Consider the following 17,607-nt stretch of genomic DNA (forward strand, 5'->3'; position numbering starts at 1 on the left):
AACTCTAGCGTAATTGAAGACCTTTCTGTCCTACTGTATGAAGATTAACCTGTCATTACATGCAGAGGGCAAGATAGAAACACACACAACTCCCATTCAAATTTCATTTAAGAAAATAATTATTTATCCCAAAACACGTGTAGTTTTGCCCAGCCCAGATTAGTCATGAGTGAAAAGTTTGCTCAGCACATTATTGTTTTTTGTTGTTGTTGTTTTTTAATGGGCAAAACAGCGATTAATGAAATCACAAAGATATAATGAAATCAGAAAAATAAGAGATAATGAAATCAGAATATATTTGTATGTGTGTGTGTATACATGTATATTTTCTTTCAAATTCTTTAATAAATACAGCAAACATTGCATCTGTGCTGAAGAATCTAGTTTATTGTCATTTTGTGTTGTCAGCTCAGTTCATTCAGCAAAAATTTGCTTTGCCACTGATAAAATTTGAAAACATAAAATAAAAATATGATTCAGAGGAGTGTAACGTATGTGGAATAATAAATAGTAAGCACTTGGTACATAGAAAAATATTTTAAAGAATTAATTGAATTTGAAGGTGTTTAAAGGCAAAACAGTCCCCCCCCCCCCCCCTCATACTATATGCATGTTTTTGATAATTACAGCAATGCGTTGGTTTGGAGTGCTAGAGTATGAAGCAAAAAGATGCAAAAAGTCAGGTTTATTTACTGGGATCTGGTGAAGTCTTAATTGATGGCGCAGAGTCAAACATGCTTGATAAGCGTGGACCAGCATGTGTCCTTTGTGCTGTCCAGTAGTGCAGGTGAAATGCCATCGTTTTTTTTGTTCCTAACAGTCATGTTCAGGTACTATTCTGCATTTAAGGATCTTTAGATAGTTCTGGACTTTGTTTGAATCACGGCGAAAGCAGTACAGGAGCTCGTAGTCGCTCATGGCCTCTCCGCTGTCAGAGAGAGGAAGCATGGCTTCTGCTGCTGACAGACCTGTCACAGAGTTTCCAAGCATTCCCAGTACTCGCATCTGACAGAGGACAAGAGAGAAACAATGAATGAATCTCAGCGTTTCAGGCATTATGTTATATTATTTATAATTTTAATATGTGTATATATATGTGTGTATATATATATATATATATATATATATATATATATATATATATATATATATATATATACATACATACAAAATTGTTTAATGTCTTTTCTTACTATAATGAAATATTTTGAGAATGAACTTTTCTCTCCCCTTAGATTCTGTTAATAGTCATAATTTGCAAGTCATATACCATTCATTTTGCAATGTGATCATACTTATGATATATGAAAAATATGTGGAAAATGCATATTTGCATTACAAAATTGAGAATACTGTATTTTAAACCTAATATTTGATGCTAAAGTAAGTCAAATTGATTTAAAAAATGTTTGACTATAAATGATGATATATTAATTATAATACTATATATATATATATATATATATATATATATATATATATATATATATACATACATACATATAATATTCTTAGAGTGTCAAAATGATCACTTTCATTTATCGCTTTAACTGTTGCTGCATGACAACAAAAAACAGATAAAATGTGTTACCAGCTTATTTATAATGTTATGTTCAATGATAGTTGATCCAATATATCTAATACTCCAACAATTTCAAAAGATATACAAAACAGATATTACTCAAAACATCTCTAATGCTTAGAATAGTTTGAAAACCAAAGATCTTGTGGAAAGTGCCTGCAGTAACTCATAAATACAATCACACAAGTGTCTCACACCTTTTCTTATTACCTGATTTGATGTGACTCACCTTCTCAGCTACTTTCTCCACCCCTTTCCTCAGCTCATGGGCCATGTCCCCCATCTCCAGGGCTTTGCTACTGCTGAAGCTGTTGACGTCCTGCTGGTGAGCCATGCTCTGGTGCAGCTGGAATAGGGGGTCCCTCCAGGCCATCAGCAGTTTAAGAATCACCTCCGTTAACTCTTCACGCTGACACACAAAAGTTTAAAGAGTTAAAAGCTACAGGTATGCAGGAACAGTAGTGTTGATTTGTCTGAAACTATATATAATCTACTAATGAGGTTTGAGAGTTTGAGGAGATGGTTGCTGGGTTACTTAATTTAGCAGATGTGACTTTAAGTGCATTAATTGATGGGACAGTTCTCTTGGGACGGGCTGCGGTTAAGTGCTTTGCTCAAGGGCACAGAGGTGATAAGACAGCAGTGGGACCAGAGAATACAGTCCATTAATGACAAGCAATGGCAGCAGAATCACAGACGCTCGATGTGATAAATAGAGCTGAACTTGGGGATGTTTTTTGGAAGGGGTTGTTGGCTGATTAGGATGTTATACTCACAGCTAATTTCTGGGCATTCTCTTTTCCGTTTGGAGTCAAAATGTTGGAGGTGTGACACTTGCGGTAAATCTTTCCAATATGGTTTTTGCTGGGCAGGAAATACTGTTCCTTCAGACAAAAAGAAAAAGAGAAGATAAAAGGGATAAACCTGAAACTGAAGCCATATTCAGTTTGCAGAAAGTTTTTTAGTTTATTACTTTTGCAATTGTATATAAATATAGTTATTTTTAAATGTTAGCATAAAATCATAATTTTGTCAACTTTTAAATTGTATATATTAATCATATAATATTTAAAAATAATATGATGCACTTTTAAAATATCTAAAATGTCCATTATTATTTAAATTCATACTGTTATGCTTTTATGCACTTTTATTATGCAGTTTTAAACATAAAAAGTCTATTGTTTTAATGAATTAATATTCATTAAAAAATGAATTTTGTTTCTATGCATTTTTAATATGATAAATATCTAAATAAATATCTCAATTCACACATGATATTAGCAAAAAGAGATTATTTCATCTGTATTTTCATCTTGTATTTTGTTTATGCAATTTATGCATTTGTTTGTGTAAGTAGTGAGTTTTTCCCTCCTTTGAGATAAGTTGATTATTTACTTTAGATAATAGCTTAAGGTAATAGTCATGCATATTTGCAATTCATATACCATGGATTTTGATGTATATGATTTGTCTAGCTAGAACAATACATTCTTTAATGCATTCATTACAAATACTGTAGCTCATGCTGAACATTTTACAATCTCCTCACTTTACAAAGACAGTTGCATTAGCACAATTAGAAGAAGAGATAGACATGACTCACAAACTCTGAGTGCAGATCGTTGGAGAGGCTGTGCATTCTGGCAGAGTGCTGAATGACCCTGTCGAAGAGATCTGCCAGGGACGGGACGTGGCATCCTGATGGCCCGTGTGCACAGATGGGTGCGGAGCCGACCTGGCCGTGAGGATCCAGGCACAGAAGTGCCACAAGCAGCACAGCCACTGCCGCAGAGACAGACCCAAAGACAAAGAGAGAAATAGAGGAGCAGAGGGTTAGAGAAAATATGAGTTCCTCTGAGAAGAACAGGAGAGTACATCCACAGATGGAGAAAGAGATTTGATTTCTAACTGTAGACAGCCACATGGGCTTCAAAAGCTAACCGGTCTCCTTGAATCAGAACCTCTGTCAGTTCATAGAAATACCTTGCTTCAGGCTCCTGGACATTCTGAGAGGAGAGGAAAGGAGAGGTTGTGGAAAAGCAAGGGTCGGACTGCTATTTAAAGTGCCCAGAGTTTAGGTGCTGAGGGATGAATCTGCCCATTAAAGAGAAGGGAAGAACGGAGGGGGCGGGCATGAAAAGTGTGCGTGCTTGATGATGGCGTGATTGTCGTAGTCCATTGTGTCCATTCCTTCAACCAGGTGGTGACTAATGCCTCTTCCCCCCACCCAAGTCCCTGTAGGCTGCCCGCTTCGATTTTGCGTTACCTCTTAAACCCTCTCTCTGTCCTGTCATCTGCCTCACCAAAGTAACCTGGGTGATTGGTGCTCTTGACTTCTGACCCAACATGACCCGAAATGCCAGTAAGTCGTGCACTTTAAATAGTCATCGTAAGGAATAAGTGGTTTACAGAAATAGACTGAGTTGCTTTTAGAGTTTTCAATTAATTCCGCCCTGTCAGTGTTCAGTATAGCATTGGCGTACTTCCAATGACTGGAAAATGTTATGCATGAAAAGAAGAATTTTTTTTAAATTGAGATTTATATTCATATACATAAAATAAAATTATTATATTATATGTATTGTATTATTCATTATATTATAATATTATATTATCTTTTGCATAATTTGTATTTTGCAATTAAAACAATAACTGTAAAATGTATATGTATTATATACATATAAAAACAATATATGTATGCATTTATTTTATATGTATATACATTATATTATATTATTCATTAGATGACATTATTATAAATTATTGCATATTTTGTGTTTTAACATTAAATGAAGTGGTTAGGGGAAAAAAAAAAATAATTTATACATTTATACATATACAGTACATTATACTGTATTATATTATATGATATTGATGAGCATTCTACAGGTCCTTTTCAAAAAATTAGCATATTGTGATAAAGTTCATTATTTTCTGTAATGTACTGATAAACATTAGACTTTCATATATTTTAGATTCATTACAACACAACTGAAGTAGTTCAAGCCTTTTATTGTTTTAATATTGATGATTTTGGCATACAGCTCATGAAAACCCAAAATTCCTATCTCAAAAAATTAGCATATCATGAAAAGGTTCTCTAAACGAGCTATTAACCTAATCATCTGAATCAACTAATTAACTCTAAACACCTGCAAAAGATTCCTGAGGCTTTTAAAAACTCCCAGCCTGGTTCATTACTCAAAACCGCAATCATGGGTAAGACTGCCGACCTGACTGCTGTCCAGAAGGCCATCATTGACACCCTCAAGCAAGAGGGTAAGACACAGAAAGAAATTTCTGAACGAATAGGCTGTTCCCAGAGTGCTGTATCAAGGCACCTCAGTGGGAAGTCTGTGGGAAGGAAAAAGTGTGGCAGAAAACGCAGCACAACGAGAAGAGGTGACCGGACCCTGAGGAAGATTGTGGAGAAGGACCGATTCCAGACCTTGGGGGACCTGCGGAAGCAGTGGACTGAGTCTGGAGTAGAAACATCCAGAGCCACCGTGTACAGGCGTGTGCAGGAAATGGGCTACAGGTGCCGCATTCCCCAGGTCAAGCCACTTTTGACGCCTGACCTGGGCTACAGAGAAGCAGCACTGGACTGTTGCTCAGTGGTCCAAAGTACTTTTTTCGGATGAAAGTAAATTTTGCATGTCATTCGGAAATCAAGGTGCCAGAGTCTGGAGGAAGACTGGGGAGAGGGAAATGCCAAAATGCCTGAAGTCCAGTGTCAAGTACCCACAGTCAGTGATGCTGGTGTTGGTCCACTGTGTTTTATCAAGGGCAGGGTCAATGCAGCTAGCTATCAGGAGATTTTGGAGCACTTCATGCTTCCATCTGCTGAAAAGCTTTATGGAGATGAAGATTTCATTTTTCAGCACGACCTGGCACCTGCTCACAGTGCCAAAACCACTGGTAAATGGTTTACTGACCATGGTATTACTGTGCTCAATTGGCCTGCCAACTCTCCTGACCTGAACCCCATAGAGAATCTGTGGGATATTGTGAAGAGAAAGTTGAGAGACGCAAGACCCAACACTCTGGATGAGCTTAAGGCCGCTATCGAAGCATCCTGGGCCTCCATAACACCTCAGCAGTGCCACAGGCTGATTGCCTCCATGCCACGCCGCATTGAAGCAGTCATTTCTGCAAAAGGATTCCCGACCAAGTATTGAGTGCATAACTGAACATAATTATTTGAAGGTTGACTCTTTTTTTTTTTTGTATTGAAAACACTTCTTTTATTGGTCGGATGAAATATGCTAATTTTTTGAGATAGGGATTTTGGGTTTTCATGAGCTGTATGCCAAAATCATCAATATTAAAACAATAAAAGGCTTGAACTACTTCAGTTGTGTTGTAATGAATCTAAAATATATGAAAGTCTAATGTTTATCAGTACATTACAGAAAATAATGAACTTTATCACAATATGCTAATTTTTTGAAAAGGACCTGTATTAAAATCTTTAGAGAAGGGGATAAGAGATATATGAACTATGTTAACTATGTATATGCTGACAACAAAATAGAGAATGTTCATGAGGTATGAAATAGGAAGAGAGTGAAAATATAATTTTTTGGAGTGTTTTTGAGTCACAGTGAACACCGTTTCTGTTTTTTAAGGCCCAGTGCAATTGGGATGAACACACTGATCTCACAAAAGCCAACAAGCTTTGGAATTTGATGTTTGATGGGGCAAATATGATCTTGCTTTTTTCCTTTATCCCTTTGTGTTTGAATTCAGCATGTCTTGCTGCATGTGCTCGATAAGAGACATTTGACCTCAGACATGTGTGGTTGGATGTTCAGTACCACTGTGACTGTGACGACCTTAATACGCCACCCGACCCTCAAGGCACGATATGTGTGGCTATGACAAGTCGACGTTAAACTGGATGGAACTTTGACGTCAGACAGCTGGATATGGGTCAAACACAGACAGGGGGACTATTATTAGATACCAAATCTTACAAACTGTCATAAAACAGTGAGTTGTTCTCTCCAATGTTCAGGGATGAAAATAGTATGTGGACAGAATGCCACTTTATATGATGATATGTGTGAAACATGCTGACAGAAGCGATAGAGATCAGGTGACTGGATAAAACTCTATCTAAAACTAAAAATAGTTTTCTTTTGTTGCTAAAGTATTTACTCTTCCATTCAAAAGTTTGTGGTTGGCAAGAATTTTTCATGTTTTAAAAAGAACTTTCATTAATTTGACCCAAAATACATAAAAAACAGTAATATTGTGAAATATTCTACATTAATATATTTTAAAGTGTAATTTATTGCTGTGATGGCAAAGCTGAATTTTCAGCCGTCATTACGCCAATCTTCAGTGATCCTTCAGAAATCAATTTTAATATGCTGATTTAAACATTTATTATTATTATCAGTGTTGATCATGTTTGTGTTGATTAATATTTTTGCAGGAAGGGGTAGATTTAAGTTAAAAAGAACAGCATTTATTTGAACTAGAAACCTTTTGTAACATTGTAAATGTCTTCACTATCACTTTAGAGTTTAGACCAATTTAATGCATCCTTGCTGAATAAAAATATTAGTTTCTTTATATAAAAAAAAAATCTTTCTGACCCCAAACTATACAGTGTTTTTCAATGCTGTTCAAGAACATTATGAAAGAAATGAGCTCTGCCATCATTAATGTGTTTAATTAATTGATCCACAAAACATGATTTTTGCCTGTGGGAGAAAAAAAAATCCTACCCAGTCTTTTTTTTTTTTTTTGCTGACAGTTGTTGGATTTGGTGCAAGTTATAGGGGTCAAAGCAGTGTACATTTCAGGTTTTTTGTCTCCACGTGAGGTTAAGTAGAACTAATGAGTCAGTCTCTGTTCACACACAACACAACGTGGCTGTAAAATCAGACCCAAACACCCGACGGGGTTCCACGCGGTCTATTCAAATTATGCAATGTTTGTTTAATGCAAGACAACATTCCACATATTGTCTGTCTCTCTCAGTCCCTTTTCATCATTAGTTAATGATTAATCCTGTAAGTATGAATGTTTTAGCACTTGATTATGTAAAAACACTAAAAAAACAAAAACAGAAGTGAAAAGAAAATATATATTGGAGTTATTTAGCAAATTGTTTAACTTACAAACAGAAATTCCCTTTTAGCATTACTTGTGTGTTCAGTTTAGCAGTATTTTATTTTATTTATTAAATTTTTTTATCCTATGACCCTACATAGGACAATGGTTGAATGGATGTTAACATAAACAGGAAAGCAAAGAAAGGGTATGGCAAATTAATCAGACAAGTCCCATTTAGAATTACTGGAGTATTCATTTATTTTATTTTATTTTATTAAGAATAACAATTCGAAAAGGGAAATCAAATGCTACATAACTGAAAATGCTGGATTCAGTTCTGATATAATGACAAACTGAACACAAACCTTTCAGGTCATTAGTGCTGTCACCGTAACAATAGAATAAATGGGTTGATTAAGGAATATGTTTCAGTTTTTTGTGTTCTAATGGGATGAAGAAGGGGATTCAGCACCATGGACAGCGACCGCACGCCCATATCTAATTTACATGTAGACCCTTCTCTTGAAAAAGTGAACATCATTGCTTGATGCCCATTTGAAGTGAATGTAAATATGTGCCATTATATGCTTTACCAATGACCTAATGATAATTATGAAGCATTTAATACAACAAACTTTCATACTCTGCAGAAGTCTAAATGGGAATTTCAATCACAATTCAATCGCAAAGAAAGTACTTTTGAAAAGTCATTATGAATCATACATTGAGTGGCTAAATGCCAGAGTAATATTTCTACCCATTAACACACAAAAAGATGGACAAATGCACTTTGAAGTATACTGTTGACTCTCAGTATAGTCCATAAATGCACATAAATAGCATCAGTGCATTTTTAAGCCTTTTAAACATGAGAACATTTCAAAAACTACTTGGAATGATTTCTCAGAATTATCCGGCTAATTACACAATGTTGTTTCTTGACCTCTTAAAAACTGCACATGTACTGAAGGCCAGGCTGATGTCTGGCTCATAATAGATCAACATCCTCGCCTATATGCCTCCTTTGCCGTCTTTCATAGGCAGTTGCTGTAAGTTCTAAAAATTATATTTCTATCCAAAAAATTATGAGTCAGGTTTAATATTACAATAAATTGGGTATGACACCATGGTGTAATTGTGTTCTATTAAAACCTTTAAATGAAAATGAATGGCCAGAGCAGATTCTGATTTGGGACTAAAGTGTGTTTATAAAATATGAAAATAATTAAATGTACCTAATTGTAATGCACTCTAAAAAAAAAAAAACTAAACATGTTATCTCATTTAATTCTCTTTACATGTGAAATGTACTATTAATTTCTGAGTGAAAATTGTTTCTACAGCAATTTTATTTAAATTTTTCTTTCATCAAGCTTTTGATAATAATAGTAATAATTCACTCCCATTTAATACCGTACAGTGTAAAAAAGATACAGTTGGGCAAAAAAGTATTTAGTCAGCCACCAATTGTGCAAGTTCTCCCACTTAAAAAGATGAGAGAGACCTGTAATTTTCATCATAGGTACACTTCAACTATGAGAGACAGAATGGGGGGAAAGAATCCAGGAAATCACATTGTCTGATTTTTAAATAATTTATTTGCAAATTATGGTGGAAAATAAGTATTTGGTCAATAACAAAAGTTCATCTCAATACTTTGTTATATACCCTTTGTTGGCAATGACAGAGGTCAAACGTTTTCTGTAAGTCTTCACAAGGTTTTCACAAGGTTTTCACAAGGTTTTCACACACTGTTGCTGGTATTTTGGCCCATTCCTCCATGCAGATCTCCTCTAGAGCAGTGATGTTTTGGGGCTGTCTCTGGGCAACACGGACTTTCAACTCCCTCCAAAGATTTTCTATGGGGTTGAGATCTGGAGACTGGCTAGGCCACTCCAGGACCTTGAAATGCTTCTTACAAAGCCACTCCTTCATTGCCCGGGCGGTGTGTTTGGGATCATTGTCATGCTGAAAGACCCAGCCACGTTTCATCTTCAGTGCCCTTGCTGATGGAAGGAGGTTTTCACTCAAATTCTCACGATACATGGCCCCATTCACTCTTTCCTTTACACGGATCAGTCGTCCTGGTCCCTTTGCAGAAAAACCGCCCCAAAGCATGATGTTTCCACCCCCATGCTTCACAGTAGGTATGGTGTTCTTTGGATGCAACTCAGCATTCTTTCTCCTCCAAACACGACGAGTTGAGTTTTTACCAAAAAGTTCTATTTTGGTTTCATCTGACCATATGACATTCTCCCAATCCTCTTCTGGATCATCCAAATGCTCTCTAGCAAACTTCAGACGGGCCCGGACATGTACTAGCTTAAGCAGGGGGACACGTCTGGCACTGCAGGATTTGAGTCCCTGGCGGCATAGTGTGTTACTGATGGTAGCCTTTGTTACTTTGGTCCCAGCTCTCTGCAGGTCATTCACTAGGTCCCCCCGTGTGGTTCTGGGATTTTTCCTCTCCGTTCTTGTGATCATTTTGACCCCACGGGGTGAGATCTTGCGTGGCACCCCAGATCGAGGGAGATTATCAGTGGTCTTATATGTCTTCCATTTTCTAATAATTGCTCCCACAGTTGATTTCTTCACACCAAGCTGCTTGCCTATTGCAGATTCAGGCTTCCCAGCCTGGTGCAGGTCTACAATTTTGTTTCTGGTGTCCTTCGAGAGCTCTTTGGTCTTGGCCATAGTGGAGTTTGGAGTGTGATTGTTTGAGGTTGTGGACAGGCGTCTTTTATACTGATAACGAGTTCAAACAGGTGCCATTAATACAGGTAACGAGTGGAGGTAAAGATGGGCAGAGGCTCTCCAATCTGTGAAAGAGTGCGTAAAAAGATTGTGGAATACTTTAAGAACAACGTTCCTCAACATCAAATTGCAAAGGCTTTGCAAATCTCATCATCTACAGTACATAGCATCATCAAAAGATACAGAGAAACTGGAGAAATCTCTGTGCGTAAGGGACAAGGCCGAAGACCTTTGTTGAATGCCCGTGGTCTTTGGGCCCTCAGAAGACACTGCATCACTGATTGCCCTAATTCTGTCATTGACATTACTAAATGAGCCCAGGAATACTTCCAGAAACCACTGTCGGTAAACACAATCCACCGTGCCATCTGCAGATGATGATGTGTTTGAAGCAGGAGGGGACTTCACACAGCTCCAGTGATCTGTTGAAGATCAATGTGAAGATGGATAATAGCTGGACAGCACAGGCTTTGAGGCAGGCTGGAGAGACACCGTCTGGGCCTTTGGCTTTCCTTATCTTCTGTTTCCTGAAGACTCTTGCTTACATCTTCTTCACAGATCTTGATTATAGGCTGAGAAACAGTAGGGGGGAGGGAGGGGGGAGGTGTTGATGGCTGTGTTGTGAGACGGTCAGAGTGGGTGTGGGGTGTCAGAGCAGGCTTTTGCATTTCAAATCTACAATAAAACTTCAGCCAGTTGTTGATTTGCCTTGGTGCTGGGGGGAGGGGTCTTGTACCTGGTGATGGCTTTCAGGCCTTTCCACACTGATGTAGAGTCGTTACTTGAAGACTGTTTTTTTTTTTTTAGCTTTTCAGAGTAGTTTTTCTTTTCCACTCTTATCTCTCTATTCAGTGTGTACTTGACTTGTTTGTACAAGGCTTTGTTCCCACTCCTGTGAGCATCCACTTTGGTCTGGCGAAGTGGTTTGAGTTTTGTACTGAACCAAGGTTTGTCGTTGTTAAATGTTAAATACGTCCAGGTGGGTACACACATGTCCTCACAAAAACCAATGTAGGACGTCACGGCGTTGGTGAGCACATCCAGATCAGTAGCTGCAGCCTCAAAAACACTCCAATCAGTAAGTTCGAAGCAGGCCTGTAAATCCTGCTCTGCTTCAACAGTCCATCTCCATCTCTACAGTTTTTACTACAGGCTTAGCAGATTTAAGTTTCTGCCTGTAGGCTGGTAGAAGATGAACCAAACAGTGATCAGAGAGTCCCAGTGCTGCACAGGGGACAGAGTGATACGCATCCTTTAAAACAGTGTAGCAATGGTCCAGTATATTGCTGTCCCTGGTGGGGCACGTGATGTGTTGTCTGTATTTAGACAGTTCACGGGTGAGATTACCTTTATTAAAATCACGAGAATGATAATGAAAGAGTCTGGGTAACGCTGCTCTGTGTGTGTGATTTGGTCAGCCAACAGTTCTAGCGCGGTGCTCACACGCGCGTCAGGAGGAATGTACACACTCACCAGAATAAAAAAGGAAAACTCACGTGGCGAATAAAATGGCTTGTGCATACGATATGGGCAGCTTGCATGTTTTGGAAGGCACTATGAATGCTGAAAGGTATATAAAGATTTTAGAGCAACATATGCTCCCCTCCAGATGATGGGTATTTCAGGGAAGGCCTTGTGTATTTCAGCAGGACAATGCAAAACCCCATACTACAGCTATTACAACAGCATGCCTTCGTAGTAGAAGAGTCCGGGTGCTGAATTGGCCTGCCTGCAGTCCAGATCTTTCACCTATAGAGAACATTTGGCGCATCATTAAACGAAAAATACGTCAAAGACGACCACAAACTCTTCATCAGCTGGAAACCTATATCAGGCAAAAATGGGACCAAATTCCAACACCAAAACTCAAGAAACTCATAACCTCGATGCCCAGACGTCTTCAAACTGTTTTGAAAAGAAGAGATGCTACACCATGGTAAACATGTCCCCGTCCCAACTATTTTGAGATCTGTAGCAGGCATCAAATTTGAAATGAGCTCATTTTGTGAATAAAAGTGTAAAATTTCTCTGTTTGAACATCTGGTATGTTAACATTTATGTTATCTATGTTCTATTGTGAATAAAATATTGGCTCATGTGATTTGAAAATCTTTTAGTTTTCATTTTATTAAAATTTTAAAAACGTCCCAACATTTCCAGAATTCGGGTTGTAATTTTACAGGAAAATACAGTTAAAATTACAGTATTTGGAAGTAAAATATCAAATCCTTATAATTTTTTTCAGTGAAAAACTGTAAATTGACATTCCTAGAATTCCCTGTGTTCTTTTTTTTTTTCATGTGTTGACATTTTACAAAATATTACATTCGTATTTAATAGTGTCCAAATACTTTTAGAAATGGTCTGTATTGCTCAGCAGACAAGCATGGCCTTTGTCTGACATTTCCATCACCCAGAAAGGTTGTGGGTAGACAGTCCAGCATAGCATTCTGTACACAGTTCAGATTTATTTGGCAACATTGCTTTTTACAGGGTCTGCAGTGAAGACACTGCTGGTTGGCCCAAAAAATATGCATAGATATGCATACAGCTGATCTGGAAGGCTGCATATGCGATCTTACGTTGAACCTGAACGTCTCCGAAGTGTTTTGAAAAAAATCTATGTATTATAGCAAAGTAGTTAGTTAATATGACATGACATAGGGTGGCAAAGGTCTTCACGTTTGGCTGCATGTTCATGTAGTGTACAGCATGCTACTGAATCACGCTAATGTTGTGGCAGCAATGAGACTCACCTTTGACTGCTTGCACTGCCTCACATGGCTCATCATGATGGTGTACAGTGAACTGATGTAAAAAAAAATGGGCAGAAAAAATAGAAAAACTTAGAGCGAGTATTCGTAACAGCTGGGCATTCATTACAGTCTAGTTGTGGATTTTGTGCAGTGATTTTCAGATGAGCAGTCATTGCTGAGGTTATGTGCATGTGAATCATTTTGGGCTTTGAGCGCCTAATTATGCTTTTTTTGTATTTACTTTTTTAGCAACAAGGAAAATTATGCAAACTTTATGCTTTGCAACTGAATTATTTTGCAATAAATAAATTGAGGCATTTTTGTTGACATTTCGCAGTTTTTGTTTTGTTTTTGTTTCAGCAGTAGAACACCTTGTACTGGCACTTCTGTCTGTTTTTGTTTGTGTGTGTGTGTGTGTGTGTGTGTTTTGCTCAGTTGTGCAACACAGCTGGTCCTATGATTACTGAGTGCACCTTAAGAATAAAATTTATACACACACACATATACATTATATACATTGTCTTTTAGCAGACGTATAATCCAAAGCAACTTACAAATGAGAACAACAGAAACAATCAATTGTAGTATTAAAACAATTAAAACCGATCCAAAACTAAAAGCTAAAACTTTATAAATACTAAATATACACATTTTAAAAAATAAAGAAATTAAATAAAAATGACAAATACATACAACAAAATGTCAAAACTTAACATTTAAATGAAAACAAAAAATAAAGCTAAAAACAATTTAAAATATTAAAGAACAAAAGGTATAAGAGTATAATAATCATTCTAACATAACACTAAGCCAAACACCAAAAACAACTACATATATGTGTACAACCACACACACATACATATATACACATTTATAAATTCAATATATATATTATTTCATTTCCATTTAGTTTGAAGTACTAAAATAACTCAAATTAAATAAAACTAAAACTTAATTAAAAAAAACTATACAGACATAATAAAAAAAGTAATAAAATGACAAACATTATTCCAACTTTAACTAAAATTAAAATGGATAACAAATACAAATCAAACTACATTAGTTTATCAGTAATCCTAAAAATATAACACTGAGCCAAACACACATGCTAAAAAACAAACAAAAATTATAAAAACTGAACAGAAGTGAAACAAGTAGTAGGATACATATATATATCCTACTACTTGTTTTCACTAAATGGGAACACACACACACACACACGTGTGTGTGTGTATATATATATATATATATATATATATATATATATATATATATATATATATATATATATATATATATATATATACACGTGTGTGTGTGTGTGTTCCCATTTAGTCCCATAAATATACAGTTGAATATCTAAGAAATTGTGCGTCTGTGTTTGTTCCACTAGATGTCAGCATTGTATGTCTTTTTATTGTTGTACAGCCAATTATGCTTCTTTGTTTACTTGTTGCCTATCAAGCATTAAACAAACAAATCACGTTTTGAATTTTTGTCCCTTATTCTATATACAGTATTGTTTGATATTACCCTGTGATATCAGGATAACACTCAATCTTCTGTGATTGTACTTGTGCATCAGATAAGTGTTTTCATGCTGCACTTGCAGAGCCGCGTGTGCCTCTCACAGGTTTAGAGCGTCTCATTCTTTAGTGAAGTGGAGACAGCACCGAGTGGTTGTTTGGGTGAAGAGTAGTCATGTTGGATCTGCAGTCATTTTTGAGTGGCTGCTTAAGTTAGGTGGCTTTGTGCTGATTAATAAAAAACAAAACAAAAAAACAGACATGACAGCGAACCAGTCAAGCTCTTAACAACATACAGTGCTGCTTGAAAGTTTGTGAACCCTTTAGAATTGTCTATATTTCTGCATAATTATGATTTTCATATAAGTCCTGAAAGTAGACAAAGAGAACCGAATCAAACAAGTTAGAGAAAAAAATGTCTTTTATTTATTGAGAAAAATGATCCAGTATTACATACCTGTGCGTTGCAAAAGTATGTGAATCTTTGCTTTCAATGCTGATCAGTCCTGCACAATAACATGCAGGAGTTTTAGCCCATTCCTTAGTGCAGAACCACTTAAACTCTGATGTTGGTGGGTTTCCTTCTATGAACTGCTTGCTTAGGTCCTTCCACAACATTTTAATTGGATTAAGGTCTGGACTTTGACTCAGCCATTCCAAAACATTGACTTTGTTCTTCTTTAACCATTCTTTGGTAGAATGACTTGTGTGCTTGGGGTTGTTGTCTTGCTGCATGGCCCACATTGTCTTGAGATTCTGTTCTTAAACAGATGTCCTGACGTTTTCCTTTAGAATCTGCTGGTATAATTCCGAATTCATTGTTCCATCAATGATGGCAGGCTATCCTGGCCAAGATGCAGCAAAACAGGCCCAAGCCATGATACTACCACCACCATGTTTCACAGATAGGATAAAATTCTTAAGCTGGAATGCATGTGTCTTCATAATAGATTCTCATTTAAACCAATAAGTTCTATTTTGGTTTCATCCATCCATTAAACCTTTCTCCAATAGTCCTCTGGCTTGTCCACATGATCTTTAGCAAGCAATTTTCTTTTTGGAGAACAGTGGCTTTCTTCTTGCGACTCTTCCATGCATACCATGGTTGCTCAGTGTTCTGCTGATGGTGGGCTCATGAACATTAACATTAGCCAATGTGAGAAAGGCCTTTAGTTGCTTAGAAGTTACCCTGGGAACTTTTGCAACCTCGCAGACTATAACACGTTCTGCTTTGGAGTGATCTTTGTTGGTCGACCACTTCTCGGGAAGGTAACAGTGGTCTTGAATTTCCTCCATTTGTACGCAATCTGTCTGACTGTGGATTTTTGGAGTCCAAACTCTTTAGAGATGGTTTTGTAAGCTTTCCTAGCCTGATGAGCAACATCAACTCTTTTTCCGAGGTCCTCGGTAATCTCCTTTGTTTGTGACATGATTCACTTCCACAAACATGATCAGACTTTGATAGATCCCTGTTTATTGAATAAAACAGGTCATGTACTGACATTTGATAGTCATTGCATTGACTGAAAACACCTCTTCACAGATGGATTCTAATTTCACCTTTAAATTAACTGCTAATCCAAGAGATTCACATACTTTTGCCACTCACAGATATGCAATATTGGATTATTTTCCTGAATAAATAAATGACAAAGAAAATATTTTTGTCTCATTTGTTTGATTGGGTTCTCTTTGTCTACTTTCAGGACTGATACTAAATATATACTAGTGTATATATAGGACTGATAAGGTGCGAAAATCTGATGTTTTAGATCTGATTTATGCAGAAATATAGAAAATTCTAAAGGGTTTACAAACTTTCCAGCAGCACTGTATAAGACTGAATGTTTGTCTTTTTTTGAGGTGTGGATGGTATTGGTACATAGGGTATATTGTGCTATCTTTTTATTATTCATTTTTATATAATTTTTTACTGTCTGACTGTTGTTGTTTCTGTGACCAAGACAAATTCCTACTCATCCAGGGGGGAAAAAAAGACGGCCTAAGCTGGTTTTAGCTGGTTTGAGCTGATTTTAGATGGTTTAAGCTGGTCTGCCACTATAAAATCTACTAAAAGTTTGAGAGACCAGCAAACCACCTTAGGCAAATATTTTCTAAAAACATTTTATTGACACTCTCATAAGTGTTCTCAAATGTTCTCTGAAAGAGAACTGTCCAGTTTTGAAAATGTCCAGTTTTTTTTTTTTTTTATAATTAAAAAATAAATAAATAAATCTTGGTTATGAGAGCATTGCATTTTATAATTTTGCAAACTTAAGAATGTTACTTCTGAATGTTTTTTGAACATTCTGAAACAAGTACTAACATAAAAAATAAAAAAAATTCAAAACTAAAACATTGTAGTCAAAACATTTTTGTGCTAACGTTTTTATAACCTTATTATTAAAGACCTGATAAGTTATTGGAAGAATGTTTGCTCATAACTTTAAGAGAACCTTGCCAGAACGTTCCCTGTTAGCTGAGTATCACCAATAATACATAGACTACAGAGTGACCAACTAACATCACCACCACCACCACCATCCAAAGGGGACTGAAGAAGTCCCCTTTGGAAGAAAGGCTCAAAATATATAAAGCATTTACAAGCCCTAACCATTGGGGATATTAATAAGAAATATATTTAAAAAGCACTCCCTTAATCGAATAAAGTCCTATGTGGTTTGTATTCTTCTCTCTAGTTAAGAGAATGATCACAGAACTCATACTGCAGTCTCCAACTGCTGCTTTTATTGGAGGCCACAAAAATTGTCATGCAGACAGGCTGTTGTCTGAAACACTTGTTGTTATGTAGTGACTGAACTGATATGGAGGACAGCTACCTCCCTGTGCATCACTTTTTAAGATGCCTTCTGTCTAACTGATGCCTTGAGCTGTCATTGTGGAAACTGAAAGGTGTGCG

General features: G+C 36.7%; 1 protein-coding gene across 1 annotated transcript; it reads right to left on the reverse strand.

Annotated features, from left to right (window-relative positions):
• Positions 1–813: 813 nt before the first annotated feature.
• On the reverse strand, positions 814–3,590 carry prl2 (prolactin 2; the record flags this gene model as incomplete). The annotated part of the gene is made up of 5 exons (XM_079403365.1): positions 814–1,005; positions 1,812–1,991; positions 2,359–2,466; positions 3,189–3,367; positions 3,569–3,590. 5 exons carry the CDS (start codon positions 3,588–3,590, stop codon positions 814–816), a joined length of 681 nt encoding a protein of 226 aa, XP_079259491.1.
• Positions 3,591–17,607: the final 14,017 nt, after the last annotated feature.

This window comes from Barbus barbus, assembly GCF_936440315.1.
Source record: "Barbus barbus genome assembly, chromosome: 42".
Taxonomy (NCBI): Eukaryota; Metazoa; Chordata; class Actinopteri; order Cypriniformes; family Cyprinidae; genus Barbus; species Barbus barbus.